Genomic DNA, 25,543 nt, shown 5'->3' with positions numbered 1-25,543 from the left:
CGCAAACAGCATCGCAAACTTGTGTGGCTGGAAGTACAGCGCTGTTAGAAACAGTTTCTTGTCAGCATGACGTGGACTTTAATACATCACACTCTTGACTACAATTAGCAAGCAAACATGTAAATTCTATATCTTTCATTCCATTTAAATATATACTGTATAGTCTACATTTCAATCTATATATTCTTGCATGTCAACAATTAGCAGCGTTTTTGAAGAGCATGCATGTGGATAAATGCATAAGGGGGAACTGTGATAAATGAAACGTCAAATAAAGTAAAATGACTGAGAACAAAAAAAGTGAAGATGTTCATTACAACAGCATACACTCTGAGAGATTATAGTGGAGAAAGATGCTGAATGAATGAACCACATGTACTGTATATGGTAGTAAAGTGTATGCCAATTACGTACTGCATGTTAACATGATTACAAAAAAAAAGGGTTACACTTTATTTTGATGGGCCACATTAGACATTCTACCAACTATAATATGTGTACATCAGTGGCATGTTTTTTTTTAGTTTTTTTTTCTCCAGTGTAAATATAAATTCCAGTCGCAATTTCTTGCATGGTTTCCAAGTCAAGCCCCGGACACACCAAGCCGACGTCAAAGAACTAGCGTTGAACACACACACAAAAAAGACTAAAGGCTACTGTCAACTACTAGAATGTGCATCAGGACCCCGACACGAAGCAGGTGCATCATTTGGATGGCGCAATTGACCAATTAGAAGCAAGTATTCCACAGAGCTGTGTGATAAAAAATTATAATAGCCTTCTGTCTGTACCGTCTTGACTTCATTGCTGGCTTTCACTTTCACTTTTATTCTTGTGCACTGACTCGTTTGCTAAGTTGATCGGCCAATCAGAGTTCTCTCTCTCACCAACAGGCCGACGCCGATGCAGAACATCCAAAAGCCAAACTTTATTTGGTGCCTAAATAGTAAAACCGCAGCTGACCGTGATGATGCACACAGATCTCTTACTAGCCCTGTAGTCAAGCCTGTGATGTAACTAAAGCTTATACATTTATAACAGGATTTGGGGATGGAATGAGAAGTAATTATTTCTGTTCAACCTCTAACTTTGCTGCTCCTTCACTCATATAGAAGCAGTGAAAGCCAACTATAATCTGCGGTTTAATAATCATGCAGGGCCATTTCATGATTTCATTGTAAATAAGATCAACTGTGCTGCTTAAATCATACCATACCAATGTCTCAGTGGTTAAAGTCTGCTGGTTTCAAAGCATTTTGCTGTAGATGGTTTCCCGTTGTTTTTTATGTGCCGCTCTCAGACTTGAATGTTGTTTTTTTCATTAATATGAGTTCTGAGAGCTAAGCCTTATTGTTTCTAAATTGTGCATTTCAGTTCACAAACTTCCTACAAAGTGTCTCATATCTCAAAAAATAATGGCCATTTCTATCAGTACCATAAGGCAAGTGCATTTCTCAATTTAAAATGGAGAAATCTTGACAGATTATTAATGGTTCCACATACTATTTCTTTCTCATTAAAATTACATTTAACGTTTTCACTGCAAATGTCACATCCGTTGAGATGGATTGTTCTTTCATTTGTAACTAACTGCTCTTCAATTATTATTATTATTGTCCTTTTGAATAATTTTTAGCACATTCATGCAACATTTCTGTAGCTTAATGGGAGCACGATGAGTTCCAAAGAGATGCTTGCCTCACTCTGATCTTTTGTCTTCTGCATGCAGAGTTTCTTTAGAAAATGAATCATTTACACACTATTTCTTCAAATTTTTCATGATTTTATTTTTTTTTACTGTTATTTCCCTTTCTGAAATTGAGGCACTGCCTTCATTAAATTCTCTGAGCAAACATCTTAAAGCCAAACCACCAACTACTAAATGCAGTAGTTTTAATTGTAATTACAAGAACAAAACTCTACAAAACAGAATCTTAGGAAAAAGGCTCACGAACAGAACAACCAACTTACCATAATATAGAACCGACAATGATCTGCAAGACACAGAGGATTTAAACACACTGTAAACAGAGGAACTAATGAGACTAATTAACGAGACACACCTGAACAGAACTAACTCAATCAGTAACCATAGAGACAAACAGGGAGAGAAGGAAAACGGAACTAATTAACAAACTGACAGAAAAACACTAGAACTGAAAAACAAACAATTTGTTTGTTTTCGTCTGATATTCTTATGTGTTACATTAGGAGTGGATCTCCGTGCTCTTCATGCTTACTTTTTTTTCTTTTTTTTTTTTTATCCACACAAAATCACCACCTCGTAAAATAGTTAGGTTTTCCCATGAGGCTGGGTAGCAAAATGCCTTAAAATCAAATAAAACAAGAGAGGTTTGGGTGACATTGATCCTATAAATATACAGAGAGCACTGTATCAATGTAAGAACTCTCAATGTATCATGACTCAGCAATAAACCACTGCTTAAAGGAATAGTTCACCCAAAAATATGAAAATGAAAACATTTATAAACCCACGTTTACAGAGCCCAATTGAACGTCAATAACATCAAACTTAGTTCTTGTGTGTTGTGTGATGTTACGACACCAACATCAATAAGCCAAGATGTTATTGACGTGTAGGCATATTTGATTTGGGCTCTGTGTACATGAACTGATCAATGATTTGATTTTTATTTTTTTTTGCGAATGAATAACCACTTGAATTGCTGGTCATCATCAAAAGTGATTGTATTGCTTCAGAACACTTGGATTAAACCAAAAAGTTGTTTGGATAACCCTTCACGTCCTTTTTGGTGTTTTTGGACCCCACTGATTTTCCAGCTTCATAGGGACAAAAACAACTGAAACCTTCTACAAAGACATCTTAATAAAGTATAAAATAAAGTCATTTGAAACGATAAGTAAATGGGTTAGTAAATGATGACTGAATGTTAATTGTTACATGAAGTAATTTTAACTTAATTTTTTATAAATTTTTATTTTATTTTATTTCAACCTTTAACTGTCTCTACATTCCATTTTATATAGTTTTGTCTAGTTAAACAGCAAATTCCTGTCTGACCATAAGTCAGCATGAAATCCATTTATTCGCTATTGTGACATAATAATATCCAAGTGAAAAGGCTTCTTAACCCTTGTGTGTTCGGGTCATTTTGACCTGGAGAGGATTTTCTTTTTCCTGAAAAATTTTTGTATCGCATTAGACTAAAACTTATTGACTTTGCTCACACAGGTTATAACTACTTCCCAAAAAATGTGTGATTATTTACAAATAAAATTGCTTATAAATCTTTCGTTATGCTATTATCACCAAATATTGGATTCAATCTTTTTGTCAACTTGTTTTCTTTCAATTAGGACAGGTTTTGTATTTCTTTTTGAAACGGACTGATTGTAGACCTCATTGATCTGAGTTTATATCGGTCAAAAATGACCATCCATTAAAAATGAATGGGGGAGATTGAAAATAAGAGAAACATTTAGTGTTCAGGAGCATGTTCACATTGCAAAAATTAAGGCCTCAAACCTGTGGATATATGCACACTTGTGCCACACACACACACACACACACACACACACACACACAAGCGATTTTTAAAAGGCCGGTCATTTTTGACCAGGAACATGGGAGGGGACTTTTTTTTTATTAAAGATTACAAGGGCACTTGAATAAAAAAAAAAAAAAATGATGATGTGCACAGATAAATAATTTATAATAAATACTACAATATTCCATTACAAAATAAGAACATCATACATAATTCTTTTTTTGGGGGAGACTTGATTACGATCCTGCTCCGCATAGGCTTGAGATATATTTTGCACTAACAAACAAACACAGTTTTTTTATTCATGAAGTATTGCTGCATAAAATTCTTAACTTGCCATGACTCTTCAAGAACTCAATTTAACGTCATGCATCCAGCCAAAGTCCTGCAGCGACCCAAACCAACAAACCTATTTCCTGGAGATAGATGGATACACACATCTCCACATTCTTTTGGTTTGGTTTAAAAAGGAATGCTTCCTTCCTTCCATAATGGAGGACATATACCTCTGACTGGTTCATCTGTGCCAGCTGTGCTACTGAGGTGCAGGAGATGATTACCACACAAATAAGATACAGTGCCTGAATCCCTCAGCTCTGCTGGAAGCACGAGGAAAACAACCAAAGAAAGCGGAGCAACAAAGAGTCGGGAAGGAACAGGGAGTAGAGGGTAAAGTGAGCAACAGAGAGTGAAATGAACAGACAGAGGGAATGGGAAACAGGGAAAAGGGGAAGAGTAAGGCAGGGCAAAGGTTTAGGAACATTTCAATTACTGTGTAAACAGACAACAAAGGCCTGGAACACTAGAAACTATAACAGTCTTTAGCCTCAAGGGAAACTCATTTCCCCTCCTCAACTCTGCTCCTCACAGAAATAATGTCAGAGACGCACAGCAAACATTTGATGTTCTGTCTCTGCTGACAGACTTTTATTACATCTGAAATTATCTCCGAAAGCTTGGGGGTAATGAATTGCCCGTAAAGATTAAATGCAAGCAACTTTCCCAAAAGCAGAGGTCACTTTTAAGGTGTTAGTCGAGAAGTGTCTAGAGTATTTTTCATTTCACTTTAATTACTGTTGTAATTGCTTTTGTAATTGGTTGGAGATTTAGGTCACACACAGCTAATAGTTCACTGATTCTTCAGAAATTGGACAAAAACATGACCCACAACTTTACCTCCAATTAATTTTTGGAAAAGCATATTTTCCACATTTCCACATATGCAATATTTAGTTTAAATGATGACAAAAAGTGACAGTTAAGTCATTTATAATGTTACCAAATATGTATTTTCTTAAATAAATCCTGTTTCTATATTCATCAAAGAATCCTAGAAAAAAAGTATCGTGGTTTTTAAAAATATATATTAGGCAGCACAACTGTTTCAAAATTGAGAAATTTAAGTGCTCTTTCCATATGTGACCCTGAATCACAAAACCCAGTCATAAGTCGCACGGGTATATTTGTGGCAATAGCCAACAATACATTGTATGGGTCAAAATGAATGATTTTTCTTTTATGCCAAAAATCATTAGGATATTAAGTAAAGATCATGTTCCATGAAGATATTTAGTAAATTTCCTACTGTAAATATATAAAACATTTATTTTTGTGAGTGAATGCAGCACAATCGCCAACATAAATGGACAACTTTAAAGGCGATTTTCTCAATGTTTAGATTTTTTTGCACCCTCAGATTCAGATTCAAGAAATAGTTGTATTTCAGCCAAATATTGTCCTATCGAATTCCATACGTCAATGGAAAACATATTTATTCCGCTTTCAGATGATTAATAAATCTCAATTTCAAAACATCCTAATTGGATACTACACTCACCTAAAGGATTATTAGGAACACCTGTTCAATTTCTCATTAATGCAATTATCTAATCAACCAATCACATGGCAGTTGCTTCAATGCATTTAGGGGTGTGGTCCTGGTCAAGACAATCTCCTGAACTCTAAACTGAATGTCAGAATGGGAAAGAAAGGTGATTTAAGCAATTTTGAGCGTGGCATGGTTGTTGGTGCCAGACGGGCCAGTCTGAGTATTTCACAATCTGCTCAGTTACTGGGATTTTCACGCACAACCATTTCTAGGGTTTACAAAGAATGGTGTGAAAAGGGAAAAACACCCAGTATGCGGCAGTCCTGTGGGCAAAAATGCCTTGTTGATGCTAGAGGTCAGAGGAGAATGGGCCGACTGATTCAAGCTGATAGAAGAGCAACTTTGACTGAAATAACCACTCGTTACAACCGAGGTATGCAGCAAAGCATTTGTGAAGCCACAACACGCACAACCTTGAGGCGGATGAGCTACAACAGCAGAAGACCCCACCGGGTACCACTCATCTCCACTACAAATAGGAAAAAGAGGCTACAATTTGCACGAGCTCACCAAAATTGGACAGTTGAAGACTGGAAAAATGTTGCCTGGTCTGATGAGTCTCGATTTCTGTTGAGACATTCAGATGGTAGAGTCAGAATTTGGCGTAAACAGAATGAGAACATGGATCCATCATGCCTTGTTACCACTGTGCAGGCTGGTGGTGCTGGTGTAATGGTGTGGGGGATGTTTTCTTGGCACACTTTAGGCCCCTTAGTGCCAATTGAGCATTGTTTAAATGCCACGGCCTACCTGAGCATTGTTTCTGACCATGTCCATCCCTTTATGACCACCATGTACCCATCCTCTGATGGCTACTTCCAGCAGGATAATGCACCATGTCACAAAGCTCGAATCATTTCAAATTGGTTTCTTGAACATGACAATGAGTTCACTGTACTAAAATGGCCCCCACAGTCACCAGATCTCAACCCAATAGAGCATCTTTGGGATGTGGTGGAACGGGAGCTTCGTGCCCTGGATGTGCATCCCACAAATTTCCATCAACTGCAAGATGCTATCCTATCAATATGGGCCAACATTTCTAAAGAATGCTTTCAGCACCTTGTTGAATCAATGCCACGTAGAATTAAGGCAGTTCTGAAGGCGAAAGGGGGTCAAACACAGTATTAGTATGGTGTTCCTAATAATCCTTTAGGTGAGTGTATATTTAATGCAAGTGTGACAAGCAAAATGTGGCCATTTTGTCAGCTCTATCTGTCAACGCTCACATTTTCTGTAGCATTGTTTATGTGACTCGATTATACAAACACTCATGATGCTCTTTCAGTCATGCTGGAGAACATGATCATCAGGTTCCTGCAAATTAAGTGCTGCTGTTATTAAAACGAAAGGGGACATACATACAATTTCTGACATTTTTTCAATTAAACTTTGTTATGCTGATAATATAATTTGTAATACAAATATTCAGGCCTATTAAATTAGAAAAAAATGCTAAATAGAATAATTCTACTGGGTTTAGACTTTTGGCATAAGACTTTTGGTATCACTTAAAATATTAATAATTACCAGAAGATATGAGGTAACTCTGTATCTAAAGTGCATAACACGTTCAGAAGTCAAAACATTTCCAATTACAAATCCCAAAGATCAGCACTAAAATAGGATGAAGATATTCCAGCACTTTACAGATATCCCATGCATGATTGATTTAGTCTCTTTGTGAATATGAAACTGTTCTTCTTCCTCCTTATCAAACCAAATTTTGAAATTGTAATTAATGCTTTATACTCACAGTGCTGAAAAGGGAACCCTCTTGAGAGAGTACACTGTGAAGAAAGATGGAAATACTTTTTTAGTATGCTTTTGAGCTATTTAAATAGCTGATGCCTCTTAAACCTCAAACAGAACATAAAGACTATGTTACACCTGATACAATAAGCCCCATACAATAAGCCCCAAAGCAAGTGACTTACCTTTTTAAATTCTGAAACTTGGAGGAAATATAATCTATGCACTTTTTTTCAGGGCACATTCTCCAACAACAACAAAAAAAGAAATTAATGCGCAGAAGGAGGGGCATGCAGGGAGAGAGGAATAGAAAAAGGGTGGCGGCACAATAGTTATGCTTTATATGTATTGCTCAGTGTGAAAGTGTTAAGGCAGGAGACGCACTCGTGGGGAAACCAGCATTCATGCTCCATCCCATTTAACAGCTGACCCGAGAGAGAGAGAGAGAGAGAGAGAGAGAGAGAGAGAGAGAGAGAGAGAGAGAGAGAGAGAGAGAGAGAACATCCAACCTGCTACTCCCGAGAGAACAGAGGGATCTAAAGACATTTCACTTTTCATTCCTGCGAAAAGCGGTTTCAGTTGAGCATTTTCTCTCTTTCTCTACCTCTGTCAGACGCGCGTCAACTTCTTCCATTGCGCGCGAGCGGGGATTTGTGAAGGCACGCGCACCTGCTTTCAACTGATTTGAGAAATTGATCGAGATAATTTAGACATCTTCCGAAAGGATTGTTTTCCATTTCGAACAGTTGCTCGGAGGATTTCCAAGTGTTGTTCTGTGTCTCGGATACCCCAAGTGTAACTCATGTCAGGTAGTGCCCCTCTTTCCGAAATCTGTGTGATGGTGATTTTAACTTGAGAGCGCGGTTTGAAAACATCTATGATTCTGAGTTGCAGGACACAAAGGGGATTTGAGAGGAGGAAGCATGTATGGCTGAAGGATGTGGGCTCGGAGTGTTGGTCCTAGACCGCCTGACCTGATGCTCTTATGGGAGGGGATGGTGATCTGTCTCCGCTGGGCTTGTGTGCTCGTCTCTCTGGCTGTGTATGTGGGCTCCGTGGAGCCGCTCGGGTGGCTGCTGTCCGATAAAGGTCCTTTCCACCGCTCTCAGGAATTCATTGAGTTCACCGAGCGATACCAACACGGCTTCACAACCAGATACAAAATATACAGGTACGACAGCTCTGAAATACAGTAATGTGAAAGAATGAATTCTGAGGTAACTCTCCTTTGGTTATGTGAACTGTCGCCGAACTGTATGAAGCCAGGGTCAGATTCTAACCTCGTAAGGTTTGCCCTTTAAACCCCTATTGTATCTATTTAACCCGGACTAGAGTGCTTCTGTACTGAATATCAGCATGACTGACTCGCCGTAAACTCAAGGCTACAGGTAACCACCAGTGACTCGAATCTTTTGATTCTGTTCATTAAAAAAATATTTTTTCATCTTCGTATCATATTCATATTCAGCTCTATAAATAATTAATTCACATTGAGGACTTTAGTTGGTTTGTAGCTAGATTTCTTATTTGCCAGTCAAAATCCAAGTGATGTGAATGCATACAATAACTTTGTATGAGGAACAGGGCAAAATCTAAGTTGGTTGCTTTTTTCATTGATAATCATCCCATCCATAACCAGTCAATCATTCAAAAAGACACATTGGCATGTCACAAGGGGTCACAAGACGAGTGTGAGCCAATGAATTTGATGTCACTGACGTCAAATATGTCGTAACACTTCCTTTTGAATTTTAAAGTGCCCCTCATTTGTGCTTTTTCAGATATTACCTTTCATATAGTCTCGTGTAGCCAGACGTATGATAGAAGGACTGCTATGGAGTCACTGCAGCTTTCATTGGTCAAGGACCGCCCAAGAGGATGTTTGATTGACATGTAATGCAACCAATCACAGTTCATTTTGTTCTGCGTCATGTTTAGAGGCGTAAAAATCTAAAGTCGATGTCCCTACGATAACAGACCGGCGTGCATTTAATAAATTATTCATTCAAGATTGTTGTGCAAGTTTACAGCAACAATGGAGAATCAAACTTCAGATACCTTTGAAAATACAGCGTTTAGTTTATCCTGGTAAGCGCTCATTGTCACAGTTGTAAACAGTTCCACGAGGGGGTCACGACGGCTTTGGTTTCAGACGGGCCATTAAGAACGCGACACACGTTCAACCAATCAGATGAAGACTTCGAAAATCCTGAAGTGTTTCCAGTTAAGTGTGCCAAATGCATCAGACCTTCAGCCAACGGTTGATGTGCTGAGGCTGAGACTATCTTCCATGTATTGTGTAATATAGCTGTTTGTGCATGTAGAAGTTTTAAAGATGAAAGTGCACGATAAATGGGTTATTGACTCCCAAAGGAAAGAAAGGATTCTGAACTGCCTGAACGAGTCATCAGTAATTCCATTCTTATTTCCTGCAAAAACCTACGTAGGTTATGTATAAGACCATTGTGGTAGAAATTACCCTACGCACCTGACTTAAGTTATTCCAGGTGCCCCAGAAATCTATAAATACTCTACTAGGCGTACTTCGATACCTGTTAAAGTCGACGTCTCGTCCCTTTCGAACACTATCAATTGGGAATAAGGTCTCTGGTATGCTATTACTTGATTACTTGTACAATATTACTTGAGAATAGAAGTAAAATCTCTAGTGTCTCGCCTGCTGCGCAGCAATAAGACTCCAACCGATGCCTTTGAATCTGCTTTAACCCTCTGGGGTCTGAGCTGTTTTCTGGGCCCTGGAGGTGTTCTGACATGCTCTGACATTTGTGTTTTTTTCTGTTACTAGTGACATTTTCATGGCTAAATTCTAATTACACTGTATTCAGCACAAACTCTGCTACAATAATATATCAGCAGCATGTATGTAAAAGTTTGTAGTTTTGAGATAATGACATTTATGCGTGGTTTGTGAAAATACAAAAAAAAATTCTCACTGAAATAAGGCCATGAAACCCATACTGATTATTTTTTCACAAGACTTTTGAAAATTGTATGACGTAGCCTAGAATATTTGCTCTAAAACTATGTGAAAATCACCCTGACTGCTCATTCAGATAAGACAATATATTGATTTAAAATTTTTACGACGTGTTTTGTGTGAGAAAGCTTTATGCGGGAGCTCATTAATATGTAAGCTTTTCACACCTGAGAAAGACAAAGACACTCCCCTAACTGCCCTATTAGGAGCTATCAGGCCCTGTCATTCAGAGCAACCTTGCACAAAGAATGAGGAGATTTAAAAAAGAATGGCTTTTAGATTGTTTGGATTTATTTACAACACAACATAATCCAAAGATACACAACAAATGACAAAAAAGCACTTATTGAAAACAATGATCCAAAGACAGAGACCTTTGTGCCATTCCTAAAAACATTGTACATACCTTTCATTTCCAAGGTGTTTGATTTTCACTTTACCATGTTCATGTACAGAGACTCATGTGAATGTTGAAGTCAGTAGGACTCAGTGGAGAATCTGGGCCCTGAAAGAAAAAAAAAAGTGAACATACTGATATCAAGAGAAAGGCCTGCACGATTTTGGGAATACATTTTAGATTTTTCTGGTTAAAATTGCTTTTTAAAATTCACAGAATACACACACACACACAAATGTTTCCAACAATATATAATATAATGAACACCAGGTTTGTTGTGCTATGTAGGCATAGGCTATGCAGTGCTGGATAAAATAATAATAACAATAACCTATAGCAGCCTATAAATCTTCCAAAAGATTTCACTAACAACTAAGCTAAAGAAAAATATATTGATTATCATGTTACTTCAAATGTTTCCATTCGTTATGATGATATGAAATGAGATAATAGTCAAAACATGAAGCCAAACGAGATCGCAATCCAAAATATGATACATTCAAACGCGATCGCGCTCAAATATAAAACATTATGGTTACCATATACATATCCACAAACACAGTAACAGTAAACACAGGTCTAAATATTACACCATATATCTAGCAACAGTTCAACTGCAATGTGAAATTTATGCAACAATAACAAACTAATATGTAAGAATTTCTTACCTTACATCTTTCTTGTCTTCAAATTGCGTTCTTCTTCTTCTGAGGTAAATCCAATGTAAGCTCACGGCACGTCTTTCAAACTCGACGAAAAGCAGAGACTTGTGAAGTTTTTTCGTGCTTTGTGTTTGAGGTAATGAGCGCGATCGCGTTCCATGTGGAGATTTGCATGTGTATCTCTTTTGCGCGAGTGGGCGTGGTCGAATTACAAATAATTAGGAAGCTTTTGAGAAGCTGGACATCTTGTTGGTTTTATACAAATTACTTAAACAGAGAATATTTGTTTTCAGTTTGAATCCGATCATTTAAAAGTACACACTTAAATGTTTATAAAAGTATATGGCTCATAAATGTGTGACAAGTATTCGCTGAGTTTTGTTTCAGTTTATAGACGTGCTCAAGAAAAAAAAAGTTCACCGCGACGGAGAGGCAGAAAGCACACCCTGTTTATTTTCTTCATTTTACAAAAGCACAATGTTTTGATTTGATTGTAAGTGGACACATACAAAAGTAGAAATATCACAGATTCTTTTTTTATATTATATTTCAGCAGCCATGTCACCCTGTAGCCCAAGACCGGTTGCCCACTGAAGCTAAGCAGGGCTGAGCCTGGTTAGTACCTGGATGGGAGACCTCCTGGGAAAAAACAGGTTGCTGCTGGAAGAGGTGTTAGTGAGGCCAGTAGGGGGTGCTCACCCTGTGGTCTGTGTGGGTCCTAACGCCCCAGTGTAGTGATGGGGACACTATACTGTCAAAGAGCACCGTCCTTCGGATGAGATGTAAAACCGAGGTCCTGACTCTCTGTGGTCATTAAAAATCCCATGGCACTTCTCGTAAAGAGTAGGGGTGTAACCCCGGTGTCCTGGCCACATTCCACCCATTGGCCCTTACCAATCATGGCCTCCTAATAATCCCCTTCCATTGAATTGGCTCCATCACTCTCTCTCCTCTCTCCACCTATAGCTGGTGTGTGGTGTGCGCACTGGCGCCGTTGTACTGTGGCTGCCGTCGCATCATCCAAGTGGATGCTGCACACTGGTGGTGGTTGAGGAGAGATCCCCTGATATGATTGTAAAGCGCTTTGGGTGTACAGTAGTACATAGGAAAGCGCTATATAAATGCCTCATTCATTCATTCATTCATTCATTCATTTCTTTTTTCTGTATGACCATAAATGACGGAGTAATTTAAGTTTATTGTGCTACAATGTGAAGAAAATCCAGCAAAACGCGGGGGCGCGTTTGCCGACCTCAGAGGGTTAATCACACCGTATCAATCACAGAGAATCCCACCAGCAAAAAGAATACAACAGTTTATATAGGATAGGTACATAGCAAAGGTAACAAGTTACTAATCACACGATTTTTGGCTAATATGATTGATTCTTCATATGTGCAAATTCAGCAAACCCCTCCCTTCTCTGTTACTGGCAAAGCAAATTTAGTTCTACCCAAATCATGGGGTTATTAGTTCTTTGATTACTCAACGTCATGGGGTTATTATATTTAGATAGCTGCCAAGCCATTTCCCTATGTTTCCATTATTTCAACATACCAACTTTGGCTAAAGTGTTAGTACATTTTGTTCTTAAATGTTAAGCCCACAAGAAAAAGAAATGTTATTTAATTAAACAATTCTTTCACACTATATACCTATGTTCTTCAGTGGTTGCCCGTGAACATCTATTTTGACCCTCCCTCAAACACTAGTTGTAGCTTAGGCCTGGAAGAGTTTGGTTCATGTAGTCGACATGTCGAGAAGACGCTGTTTTCTGCGCTGTTAAAGCAAATCAACTTTGCGTATACTTCCAAATGATGAGGACTGAGGCTTGAATTGATACAGTTAAACCGACTATGTTCGTATTACTGTATATCAAGCAGTGGTGGCTGGTGGGTTTTAAAATAGAGGAGGCACAAACAATTTTAGCGGTCGGATCCCCTCCAATGGATTTTTTTTTTTCTCACCTGTTTTAAAATGGCTTTTTTGTCACGTTTTGACAGAAAATGTTAAGAATAACGACACATACAGCAAGGTATTATAACTATAGTGAAGCTGACGGCTGTAGCCTATTGTCCAACCTCGGTATGGAGTCTTCCTTCAGTACCCAGTACCTTCCTTACCCTACAGTAACTGTTGTTCGAATGGTACATGAGCGGTAGAAGTTCAAACTAATATCACGTAATTTAAGTCTCTTCAATGATTGGTTGACACACCAAGGGAGGCTAGCCTCCTCTGCCATGTTTCTTTTCTCAACACCCCTAATCGCTGAAAGTAAAAAAACCTCGATGTTGATTAGCTAATTATTTTTTATTTTTTTACCAATGAAGGCACAAGTCTCCTGCTATGGATTTTTTCATGCAAGATTTTGGTTAAGCTGTGCCTCTCTTACCTCCCCAGACAAGCCGCTACTGTTATCAAGTGCTGAGGAAGCGTCCGGAGCTGAAATTCAGATATGGTAATGGCTGTTTATTTTCCGACACGCGCTGTAAGGCATAGACCAATCACATCAGACTGGGCCATCTGACCAATCAGAGCAGAGAAGGCTCTCAGAAAGTAAGGGTTTAGAACAGGGTTTCTCAAACTCGGTCCTGGAGGGCCACTGTCCTGCACAGTTTAGCTCCAACCCTGATCAAACACACCTGAGCAAGCTAATCAATGTCTTCAGGATCACTAGAAACTCACAGCTAGGTGTGTTTGATCAGGGTTGGAGCTAAACTGTGCAGGACAGTGGCCCTCCAGGACCGAGTTTGAGAAACCCTGGTTTAGAAAGACCAAATCCTTTATTGAATCGTTTCAGACACTATTGGTGCGTCCCAATTCGCATACTATCCGTCCTAAATAGTATTCGAAAATAGAATTAGTACATCCCAAATTGTAGTATGTTGAAATGAGTGTTCCAAAGATACCTGGATCAGACTGATCTCATGAAATGGCGTATGTATGACACGCCAATTCGTATTTCCATTTTTGGCGTGCTATCAACACGCATAATCGCTTTTCAGCGTGTTTATCAACGCCGTTGACTTAACGTTACATTACTGTATATATAAATATATATGACCTACCCCAACCCCATCCCTAAACCTACCCGTCACTGGGGTTAATACCATTTATGAGTGTTCCCCTACCATCCTAGGAAAAAAAATATCGCTCCCCAGATGTATCGCTCGGACATTTAACGGCGTACACATACACGCGGAATCACTCTGACATTTAACGGCGTAGACATACACGCGGAAGATGACGGTTCGTTTCGGCGTGGACATACACGCGGATAGCTCAAAATGCGTATAGATAACACGCCACTTGACTTGAAAGTGGCGTGTATGTTTACGCAAAGTCATGATGTCATGTTGCCTGGATGGTCTACTATTTCCGGTCAGAATCCGAAGAAACACGAGTGAAAAGTGTTTAAAAAAAACGAGTCTGGCGGTTATGTAGAGAGGTTTAGATAACGGGGTCTGAGTGATTAATTAGCAGTATTTAACCTGACGAATGTATTCAATGTTGTCTACATTATATTGCATCTGAAGCAGTATTGTGAACTTTTGTAAAGATACGTTTAGCCATTAGCTTTTAAATGCATCATCATATTCAAATTGCAAACACATGAGGAGAGTCTCCGCATGAAAGACACATTTCTCTCTGAAACGGTAGGTAATTAAATTAGATTGAATGGAGGATTTTAACTGTGACAAGATGATTGACAGGGCAGTTTACGGTGACTGTCCGTTAAAGATGACGAAGTAGTTTGTCCCAAAGCTTGCCTACTCTTTTGCTACAAACTCAAAAATATGTACTTTTTCTTCACAAAAAGAGTACATACTTTTAGGGCGTAGTATAAGTAGGCGAATTGGGACGCAGCACATGAGAAAAGAGGTGATGCTGCAGTGTATATTATGAGAAAATTAAAGTGTTTTTTGACATTCGGGGGTTGTAAACCTATTGCAAGAGACCTCCAAAACAAAATCAGGAACCTTTAAAATAGCATAATTGGGGCACTTTAAATCTGGGAAATGTGAGTGTTATACCAGAAGGGGAAATTATCAGTTAAATTGATCCAATTCATCACAATTACTCTGTTCCTCGAACAAAGCTGTTATATGACTTCTGAACAAATGGCACAAATATAATGGACTACGTTTCTAATACTTTTATGGTGATTTTTGACGTGGTTTTTGACAAACCGCAGCTCAGAGATTTAAAAAATCTGCATTAACTAACATTAACAATGAGCAGTACATTTGTTATATTTATTTTTTTAACATTAGTTAATAAAAACACAACTGTTCATTGTCAAATAATATTAAGAGATACATACAACTTTTGATTTTAATAATCTATTAGTAAATGTTTAAAATAACATCTAAGATTAATTCATGCTTTAGAAGTATTTTTCATTGTTAGTACATGTTAGCTAATGCAGTTAACTAATGTTAACAAATGGAACCTTGTGTAGTGTTGCCTAGTAAATTACATGATTGTCATTCATTTAAATTGTACATTTTAAAGTACTAGAGTGACATTTTGGTATTGCAGGATAAAAGTGGCTAGAGTGATGTTTCCTTATGAAAGTGTGTTCTGTTGATGAAATGACATCTGTACATATGGATTTTCAATGGAGTGTTTTTCGCTCTAAAAATACTAAATATATTATTAATTCATGGTTAAGTAACTGGGATTTGCTCCCCCACACCAAACCACGCAGGATATTCTGGCCAAAAACTGCCCACTTAAACAAGAACTGTCTGACATGTAAAACAACCGACCACAAATCACCTTTTTACGAGTTGTTCAGAGGCAGCTTTATCAGAAAAGAGTGTAGACTTTACAATCATACATTCTAATACATGATAATTATTAAACAGATATAACACAGAAAATAATGTGGAATGTGCAAGTCTGCTCAGCGATTTTATTTGCTTGTATACGTGCCTCAAACAAAAGTCTTTGAGTGTTTTTCAAAAGATTTGATGCCATAGCCTCGCAAACTCTGATAAATGCAGTGATACGTTCTTCCTCAAAAGTGTTCATTTCAGCAACCCTGTACCTTGCGAGCATGACTTTCTGTGCATCATACTCCTGGAAACTGTAAATAGCCATGCAACCAATCAGATTTGAGCTTGCCTGATCAAGAAAGTGCTTGTTATTTTCTCTCTCTTGTGATACGAAAAAGCACCGTAAACTATTACGCAGTTTGTCGAGTGTATATTTATTCTCATGGGCTCAGATATTAGCTTAAACTAAATTCAGACATAACCAAACAAATCATAATACAATCCTATATAACATCCCATGTCAAGTGCCATTAACTCACCATACCGCTCAGAAATCACTAATACATACCATCTCCAAACAATAAGTAATAATGCATAAACACCTCCACAGCTTTCAGGAAGCCCTGCAGCAGAACTCTAGATTATTATTAGCATCATTTTCCTTTTGATCTCATCTTCATTTGCACCACTGGTTTCTGCTTCTGATTACAAAATAGCTTGTGGCTTTTGATTACATGTTGCCCTCAGGTCTGCACTGCAGGCTCTCAGAGAGCTCTCCAGTAAAGGAGCGTTTTGCCCTCTCTGGTTTGTCGGTGGTGATCAGTGGCTTAGGTGCTCAACGCAAGTGCTCATCAGGCACCTCATCTGATACTTACACCATCCCTCGTCGGGCTGATTGGTGATAATGACGTCCTCCATTCCCTTCATGATTGTTCTCTGGATAGGGCTCTTCATGTGAGTGATTGGATTGGTTCCCATGAGTTTTAAACTCTGTCACTAGTGCAGAGGGCTGTGGTTTAATTGCTAATCTCCAAAGAGAGATTTCTTCAACCAAGGTTGGGGAACCTCCTGGGTTTTCACCGGTGTGGAGACTAATAACCTTGTAATGGAGATAGGGAATGCGGGAAATAGGATGAGAGAAAATAATAAATATTGATCTAATGGTGTGGTCTAGCAGAACCTGAGAAGAAGAGGCATGGTTTTTTTGCTTGCTATGCAATTTGTTCACTGCTTGGATAACAGTGACTTCATTTGTATATAAATCATGAGATATATTCCCATGAGGGAAAACTTACTGGATACAAATCTAATTTGCTGTTATTTGACACACTGATATTAAATGATCTTTTACAACACAATATGTGATGCATGAAAAGTCTTTTGCTCTGCAAGGATGTATTTATCTGATCAAAAATACAGTACAAACAGGAATATTATGAAATATTATTACAATGTAAAATAACTGTTTTGTATTTGAATATATTTTCAAATGTAATATCTTCCTGTGATGCAAAGCTGAATTTTCAGCATCATTACTCGTCTTCAGTGTCACATGATCCTTCAGAAATCATTCTGATATGATGATTTGCTGCTCTCTGATTATTATAAATGTTGAAAACTGCTTAATAGTTTTGTGGAAACCAAAGTTGAGATTTCAAGATTCTTTTATGAACAGAAAGTTCAAAAGAACAGCATTTATAGGAAATATAAATCTTTTGTAACATGTTTTTAGTGTCATGTTTGATCAATTTAATGCATCCTTGCTGAATACTGCTCATGATATTATACCCTTTGATCTAAAAGTCAAAAACAAACAAACTTATATATACATTTATTTACATACATTCACATTCCAACTTTGCCTATTTGTACAACCAGTCAAAATTACATAGGCTACAAGTTTATACAAAAAGTTATATTTCTTAAAACTATTAACCTGTTAAGCTGCAACGCCACTTTTGAAAAATCCCCAGAAATGACATACCCAAACTGAAACAGATACAGTTCATGTTTACCCTTTTTTAGGATCTTTGCTCATGCTGAATTGCTTGAATTTTTGTCAAGTATAAATTATGTCTACATGTAAATGCCTTTACAATATAAAATGTCCCTACTTTGAATGCCATTTATCTACCACTGGGGGCAAATGCTAACAAAACTTGACCGGACCCCTTGCTTAATTATATTAAACTAGGGGTGGGCGATATGGTAAAAATATCATATCACGATTTTTTTCAGGAAAATCACGATTAACGATTTTATCACGATTCTTTTTTATGTTGGTTTTACTATTTTGTGACTGAGCATTACAGCCAAACTAATGTCCATATTTTAAAAACAAAGCCTTAGGTAACAAAATATAAAATAAAAAAGAATGGCAGACGGGGCGAAGATAAAAAATATTTGTCATTATTTTCTTTGTTATTAAATATTAAGATCAAAGATATACATTACACACACAACTTAATATACAAATTAAATAAACAGTGCTTTGTTTTCAGCTACAGGTGTATTTAACAGTAGCATTGAAGAAAGTAATTAAATGAACAAATATAAAAATAAAACAAAACATAGACTTCACTGTATAAATTATAAATTGATACTTATTAAAGCTACTATTAAAGTTATCAGTCAAGAGCAGTGAGTGATTTTCTCTTTGCATTTTGTTGTTTTATTAACAATAAAGGGATAGTTCTCCTAAAAAGTCAAATTGTCATAATTTACTCTCTCAAGTTGTTTTAAACTCGAATAAGTTTCTTTCTTCGGTTGAAAATAAAAGTTATTTGGAAGAATGTGACTTCCATAGTATATTTTTCTCCTATGGAAGTCAATGGGGACCAGCTACTGTTTGTATAGCCACATTCTTCAAAATATTAATATTAGAAAAATATTAGAAAATATTAGAAGGAAATTAATACAGGCTTGGAACAACATTATAGTGCGTAAATAATGAGATCATTTTTATTTTTGGGTGAACTATCCCTTTAAGGACAAACGGCAGCGTGTTTACTATTACTACCGTCTCTTTAAGAGCTGCACTCGACGCGTCTTTTATACACGCATTTGACAAGCAGATTTTCTCTCAATTTTCTCAAGTTTGCTTTCACTTTAGACATCACCGACTTTGTTTATGTAAACCTTGTGTGTATTTGACAGTATTAGCACTCGAAAGATAACTTAGACCAGTATCCAGGCGCTGGTAGACAGGCTTTTAGTGCATGTGAGCTTCGCATGTACGCGCTGAGAAACGCACACGTTAGAACAGCGCATCAGCACGCGAATTAAATGTTTAACCGACAAGGCATTAAAGCACATGCAAATTATGAACTTTTGTGAACTGTAGTGTCCCGTTCCGCTGCGTTAACATTTGATCTGAATATACGTCGCGTTGTTCAGTATGTTGGGACAGAGGCGCCAGAACAGCAACTGAGAATGCGCGATACTACGATATTTCTTCAAAAGCAGATCGTGGAGACATTTTAATCGTCCACGATAAAAAATCGTCATATCGCACACCCCTATATTAAACTGCATGTAAACATTATGATGTTGAGGCAAAAAGTGTCAGGTTACTTGACTGAAACATTGTTCCCTAATAAAGGGGGAACGAGATGCTGCGGGAAAGCGCTATTGGAAAACATTTTTGTTTGACCGGTTGTGAACACGTGTGGCATCATCAGAGGTTGTTTAAGCCAAAGTTTTGGTGTGTTTGGCACACATGTTCACAACCAGTCAAACAAAGATGTTTTCCCATAGCGCTTTCGCGCAGCATTGAGAGTAGCTTTTGAAAGGGAACACACTCTCTGTGAAATTCTTTACTGCATCTCTTACAGATCAAATGTCACGATGTTGGAATGTGATGCTTTAAATGAGTGTGTCATTTCCACACACAAAGAAAGTTGAGAAATATTTCCAAAAAAAAAGAAAAGTTTTACAATCTCAATTTTTGCTAAAGCTTTTAGGGAGACATGAGTGGGAAGCTTTGTTTGAAGATCTACCATCTGAATGTTAGCTTCAGGGAACGCTACAAATTCTGTCCGAACGGATTAGAACAGAATATTAGATGACTAAACTTTGAAAACAGAGCTCTCTTGCTGCATAATAATAGATGCCAACTTATTTAAATGGATAGAAAGTAGATTCAGTTCTCAATCCAACACCTATTTCATAGTTTAGTGGGTGTACAATGCATTTTAGTTGGCATCCTTCAGTCGAGGAAGCGATTGCTGTTATCCCGTGTGAGGTCATAATGGTTTCGAAAGGAAATTAACCAACATTATAACACACTGTGCCGCCTCTGTATTTGGTTAGAGCAGTTGAACAAGTACAGCTTTACCTTGAACAACAAGAAGGATTGTTCAAGGTACTAATATGCACAATTCGAAATGCAGAGGCACCAAACAGAATTTAAAGGAGGATTTTAAGGGATTACATCCTCAGTGCTTTGTAAAAAATGTGTTCAGATTGTGCACCTGGCTCCCCACAGAGGCTCTTCAAGCCTTAAACAATGAAATACCACCTACCGTCATGGCTTCACTGTTGAGCCCAAAACAGCTTTATGGGATAGAAATAGAGCAAACAAACAGATGTGGAGGAGAGCCAGATTAAGCCGAACATGTGAGAGGGTGACGTGAATGTGACTGTAATGACTAATGTGAGGGATGTGCAGATTACTTGTGCTACGATATCAGCTCATACGACATCTCAATGAATGATTATGAACTCACAGGGAGTTTGGCCGATGGAAGGTCAACAGCCTTGCTGCGGAGAGACAAGAAGGCAATGGGGTGGCCGTGCCCTTTGACCCAGACTTTATCCATAACATCAGACTTCTGGGGAGAAGGCCAAGCCTGCAGAAAATTACTGACACCATCATTAAGAAATACGGGACTCATTTCCTGCTCTCTGCTACTCTGGGAGGTAAGAAAACTCTATTATGTGTTAGCTAGTTATTATCCCTGGGAAATAGATTTTCATTCCTGTCTTGTGCTTGAGTTTGCAAGGTCATCTTTATATAGTCTCAGTAGAGGTTGACATGACATATGCATTATTGAACACTGGGGTTAGTGTTGTCTAATGAATGTGACACTCATAATTCAAGTTCTTGAATTAATGTAATGGGTCAGACAATTAACTCAAAATTCACATTGTTTTTCTTTTTTAATTATTATTAAAGCACAATTCTGGTCTTGATTCATCAGTGCATGCTCTTCCTAAGAAAAATACTTTGTAATTTTGCTAAATCTTTTCTCTGCCTCTGAAATGACTTTGGTTTTTGGCTGATGTTACCTAGGCCAGTGGTTTTCAACTAGGGGACCGGGGGCCCACAAGGGGCACTCAGCAAACTTCCAAGGAGGCTGCAGGATGACGTAAAATAATTTAAATAAAAATAATTTAATTTATATTATTAATGAAATAAATTAATAAATATTATTATCATATTAAAAGTCTAATTTAAAATGCGAAAAAAAACAACAACATATAAACAATATGTAAACTATACATTTACCTATATTGACTCCCCCAGTTTCTGTCAATTATAGACTAGTTAATATTTGTAATTATAGTTAATATTGTTGTAAAATGGGTGGCCTTTAAATATTGGGTTGTACATATCGAGGCCTTTGAGTCAAAAAGGTTGAGAACTTCTGACAAAGGCTATTAGTTACCCAAACAGCTATTTAGGAAATGTTGTAGTCTATACTGTTATAGGTAATTCAGCCATTCTAAAATAGGTGTCATGATTCCTGTCTTGTGTTCCCCTTGTCTTGTGTGGACTTATGTTATTTCCTGTTCTGTGCCATGTTTTGTAGTCCTTTGTAGTTTTTCTTGTTGATTAGTTCATGATTGTTCCCAGGTGTGTCTTGTTTGCCAATCTCCCCTTGAGTGTGTGTGTGTGTATATATACCCAAGGGTTTCTCATGTTCTTTGTCTGGTGTTGTCCTTCTATGGATGTTATGTGTGCGTTTGTTATCAGTTTTGTTTGCCATCCTTGCCTGTGGCTGCATTTATCAGTTTTGCCTGGATTTACTTTAATGTTTGTTTGGGTAAATGTTTGCTGCATCTGGATCCCACTCTCGTTCCTCTGAAACAGCCACCGTTAAAATAGGCAACACAATACATTTAATGCAATGTAATAAAAGTTACATCTATAATAACCATTAATGCTTCCTTTGCACCTGGCAATACAATGTTTATTACGGTATAATTTTCATAATTTTTAGACTTGTCTACCAAGTTTTTAACACACTGACACAGTATAATCTTTTTTGCATCTTCTTTTTTGCTAAATCGCTTTGATGTTAGGGGTTTGAAGTGAAGAAAAAGAAGATTGCAGGTGTAATTCGGTGAAATAATTCAACATAATTGGAAATTGTTGATTAAATTAAGTGAGAGGAAGACCTCAGTGCTTGAATGTGAAAATGATTTTTGTTTTTTACCTTGACCTCATCACATACTACTTTCCTCTCTGCATGAGGATAATGAAAATGCATTTGCGTTTGCACCTTCATTTTCAGTAAATTAATCCATTCCAGAAGATCTCCAAATGCGTTCACAATGATCCAATCAAAATCCGTCTTTCATCTAGCTTTTGGATGTGGATATGGATAAGTCTGCTGATTGTGATTCAATCACAGAAAATGCATATTAATGTCAGGTATGCATGGAGCCATAGATTTGACAACAACAAAAAAATTACCCTTGACCAGTGGTGGACGAAGTACACAAATTGAGTACTTGAGTAAAAGTACAGTTACCCGCATAAAATATTACTCCAGTGAAAGTACTAAGTACTCCATTTCAATTTTACTTGAGTAAAAGTACAAAAGTACTTGATTTTTTATGTACTTAAGTATTAAAAGTAAATTACTGATCATATATATATATTTAATAATTTTATATGTAAATATTTTCTATAATCCTACTGCTAAAAATACCTTGGGGTGGTGGGGTTGCTGGGCCTGGCATCATTAATTATTATGAATTGTCAAGTAGCCAACACTAGTCAGTAAGGAAGATTAGTGGATGCAGATACATAATATGTATGTACGTACATCATATTGATCAGCAAGAAAAGTATGATTTTATTCTTTGGAATGTAGTGAAGTAAAAGTTCCTCAGAATAAAAATACTCTGGTAAAGTACATATACTTGATAAATTTACTTAAGTAGTACAGTAAAAATACTTTGTTACTGTCCACCACTGCCCTTGGCGTATGTTGAGATGCTCTTGAATAACTTAACCTCAAAAAGTAAAAAAGTGCTGGTGGAGTATTTCCCACTTTTCCATGTCTATTCGGTTCCCCTATATACTAAGCACCTTCCTTTTTTCTTTTTCTTTGAATGTTTTATGTTCTGTTGTAAAAAAAAATACATTATTGCCGAAGTAAAATGTATTACTGCCTTGTCAGTTTCCAGAGGCAAGATGAAGAGTGTGGAAAGGTACATCCCTGTTTGTTTAGCTGGTGTTCATCCCTCTTCTAACTCATCTTCAATTGTAGATATACTGCAGAGTTGTAGTCCTTTGGTTCTGCATAGTCTTTTATACCTTGCCTACCGAGAGATTGTTTACAGTACACACCTCTTCAAAAGAGACATTCTCATTCGTCAATATCTCGCTCCATAAATAAACCGCTTTTATACCATGACTGAGGCTGAAAGTGGGGATCCATTGAAGGTCTGGCTAATGCTCCACGGGACACATTTTGACTCCACCATTTTTTCTTAGGCGTTTATTCTCTCCAAACAAACCCACCAGCTGAGTCAATTGATTTTCATTGGATCCCTCTCAAAGATAAAGGATACTCTCATCTGTACCATGCGTGTAATGAGAGCTGACGCATCAGATGGAGAAGAGCTCCATGGCTTTGTGGGCCCCCGACGGGCCGAGGCGAGCCGAGCTCATGCTGTAGATGATTAGGGTTGATTAGCTTCTCCAGCTGAGATGATCTTTTCTGTCTGGCTTTTGATTAGGCGAGGAGTCCTTGACCATTTTCGTGGACAAAAGCAAGCTTAGCAGAGGTCAGCAGAATGGCGGTGCCTCCAACGCTACAGCTGGTTCGCTGACCCTCGAAGCCCTCCACCAACTGGCTGCATCCTATTTCATCGACAGAGACAGCACGCTCCGGAAGCTCCATCACCTCCAGATCGCCTCCACCGCCATTAAGGTACGACCCCCATGGAACCGACCAGGGTTTGGACTGTGATGGCACTCGATCAGGGCTAAATAAACGCAAAAATCAATTATGCTTCAATGTAGGGCCGGTGGGCTACATATATATTAGCGATATTATTGTGATATCTTTGCTGATTGTGTAAAATTAGGGAATATTGACAATAATCTTAAAAGTTTTGCTCACTGTTTAAAGACAGTAAGCCAATTTCACTCTCCTTTTTCATCTCTCGACCGTCACAGCTAATAGGCGCCTGTTTTCAAACACACTTTGCTCACTTTCTGTTATAAACCATTCACTATTTGAATTACATTTTTGGTAACACTTTATTTTGATGGTCCCTTTTGAACATTCTGTTGACTTTTTCACACCTGAAAGTCCGCACATTGTATATATTCGGTTAGTTTTGGTTTGGTTTCACATTGCAATTATGCGAGCGCACTAAATAACTTTACATGGCATACTTGCGCCCTGTCGTCATCATGTGGGCTGCATCTGGATATTGATTGGTTTGTAAACGGACGTGCGTCTGACGTCAGCGTGTTGTCAGTTCGGCGGGTAACTTTGACAAGAATGAATGAACAGACGCATATCGTTGCCACTATACTGTTATTATTACGGCATTACTACCAGCAGCACCAGCTATACTTGAGGCTAGTTCAAATTCGCCAAATGAACGTCCTCGTTGTGCGAACATTTTATGGTCGCCGGCAGGAAAGGAGGAGAAGACTGCAAGCAATCCTGCGAGAACCAACGGAACTTCCTGTAAATGGTTTGAAAGTCATACAGAAAATGCTTTCACACTAGAAACGAACCAAACCTTTGTTCAGTTTGATCCGGACCGAGACTACCTCTTTTCGTCTGACCACATTTCGTCTGTTTGGTCCGCGGGAGGTTTCACACCTGTAATTTTGATTAGGATCAAACTGAAAAGTCTGAATATCCAGAACAAACAATGTAGGTGTGAAAGGGCCCTAAGTAACTTTGCAACTACATGCAACCTTTACAACTTTGCAACTACATGACAACTAATGGCCGGTTCAGATTACACGTTTTTAGCCCGATTTTGCCACGATCCGTTTGACTTAGAGTGTCGTGGGAATTCGTATACGACAACGGGCGTCGGGACGCAAGATTCGATCGTTTCATCTCGTATAGTGTGTCATAGCGGGCGACAGCCTACGTTGCGTCTGCGATGCTTCACGACACCACGACAAAAAGACTAGCATGTTTAATTTTTTTTCGGTCCTCCACGACGGGTTCTAGCACGTGTGACATTGACCAATAGGAGCACAGACGCATTTCCATACAAAGCTTTCAAAAATGCCGAAACGAAATAGAGACGATGGTGTTGCTAAGTG

General features: G+C 38.0%; 1 protein-coding gene across 1 annotated transcript in view; it reads left to right on the top strand.

The window, feature by feature from the left end:
- Window positions 1-7,609: 7,609 nt before the first annotated feature.
- brinp3b (bone morphogenetic protein/retinoic acid inducible neural-specific 3b) overlaps window positions 7,610-25,543 on the top strand; it is a 37,353-nt gene continuing 19,419 nt past the window's right edge. The window contains exons 1-4 of the mRNA XM_082173785.1: window positions 7,610-7,979; window positions 8,065-8,341; window positions 20,738-20,928; window positions 23,983-24,176. Of these exons, the coding sequence (XP_082029911.1) occupies window positions 8,109-8,341; window positions 20,738-20,928; window positions 23,983-24,176 (618 nt within the window). The 5' untranslated portion in view covers window positions 7,610-7,979; window positions 8,065-8,108. The remainder of the gene's footprint in view (window positions 7,980-8,064; window positions 8,342-20,737; window positions 20,929-23,982; window positions 24,177-25,543) is intronic.

This window comes from Leuciscus leuciscus (genome assembly GCF_965113295.1).
Source record: "Leuciscus leuciscus genome assembly, chromosome: 6".
NCBI classification, from domain to species: domain Eukaryota; kingdom Metazoa; phylum Chordata; class Actinopteri; order Cypriniformes; family Leuciscidae; genus Leuciscus; species Leuciscus leuciscus.
The sequence above is the reverse complement of the archived record's forward strand: the minus strand, read 5'-3'. Positions and strand labels throughout refer to the sequence as shown.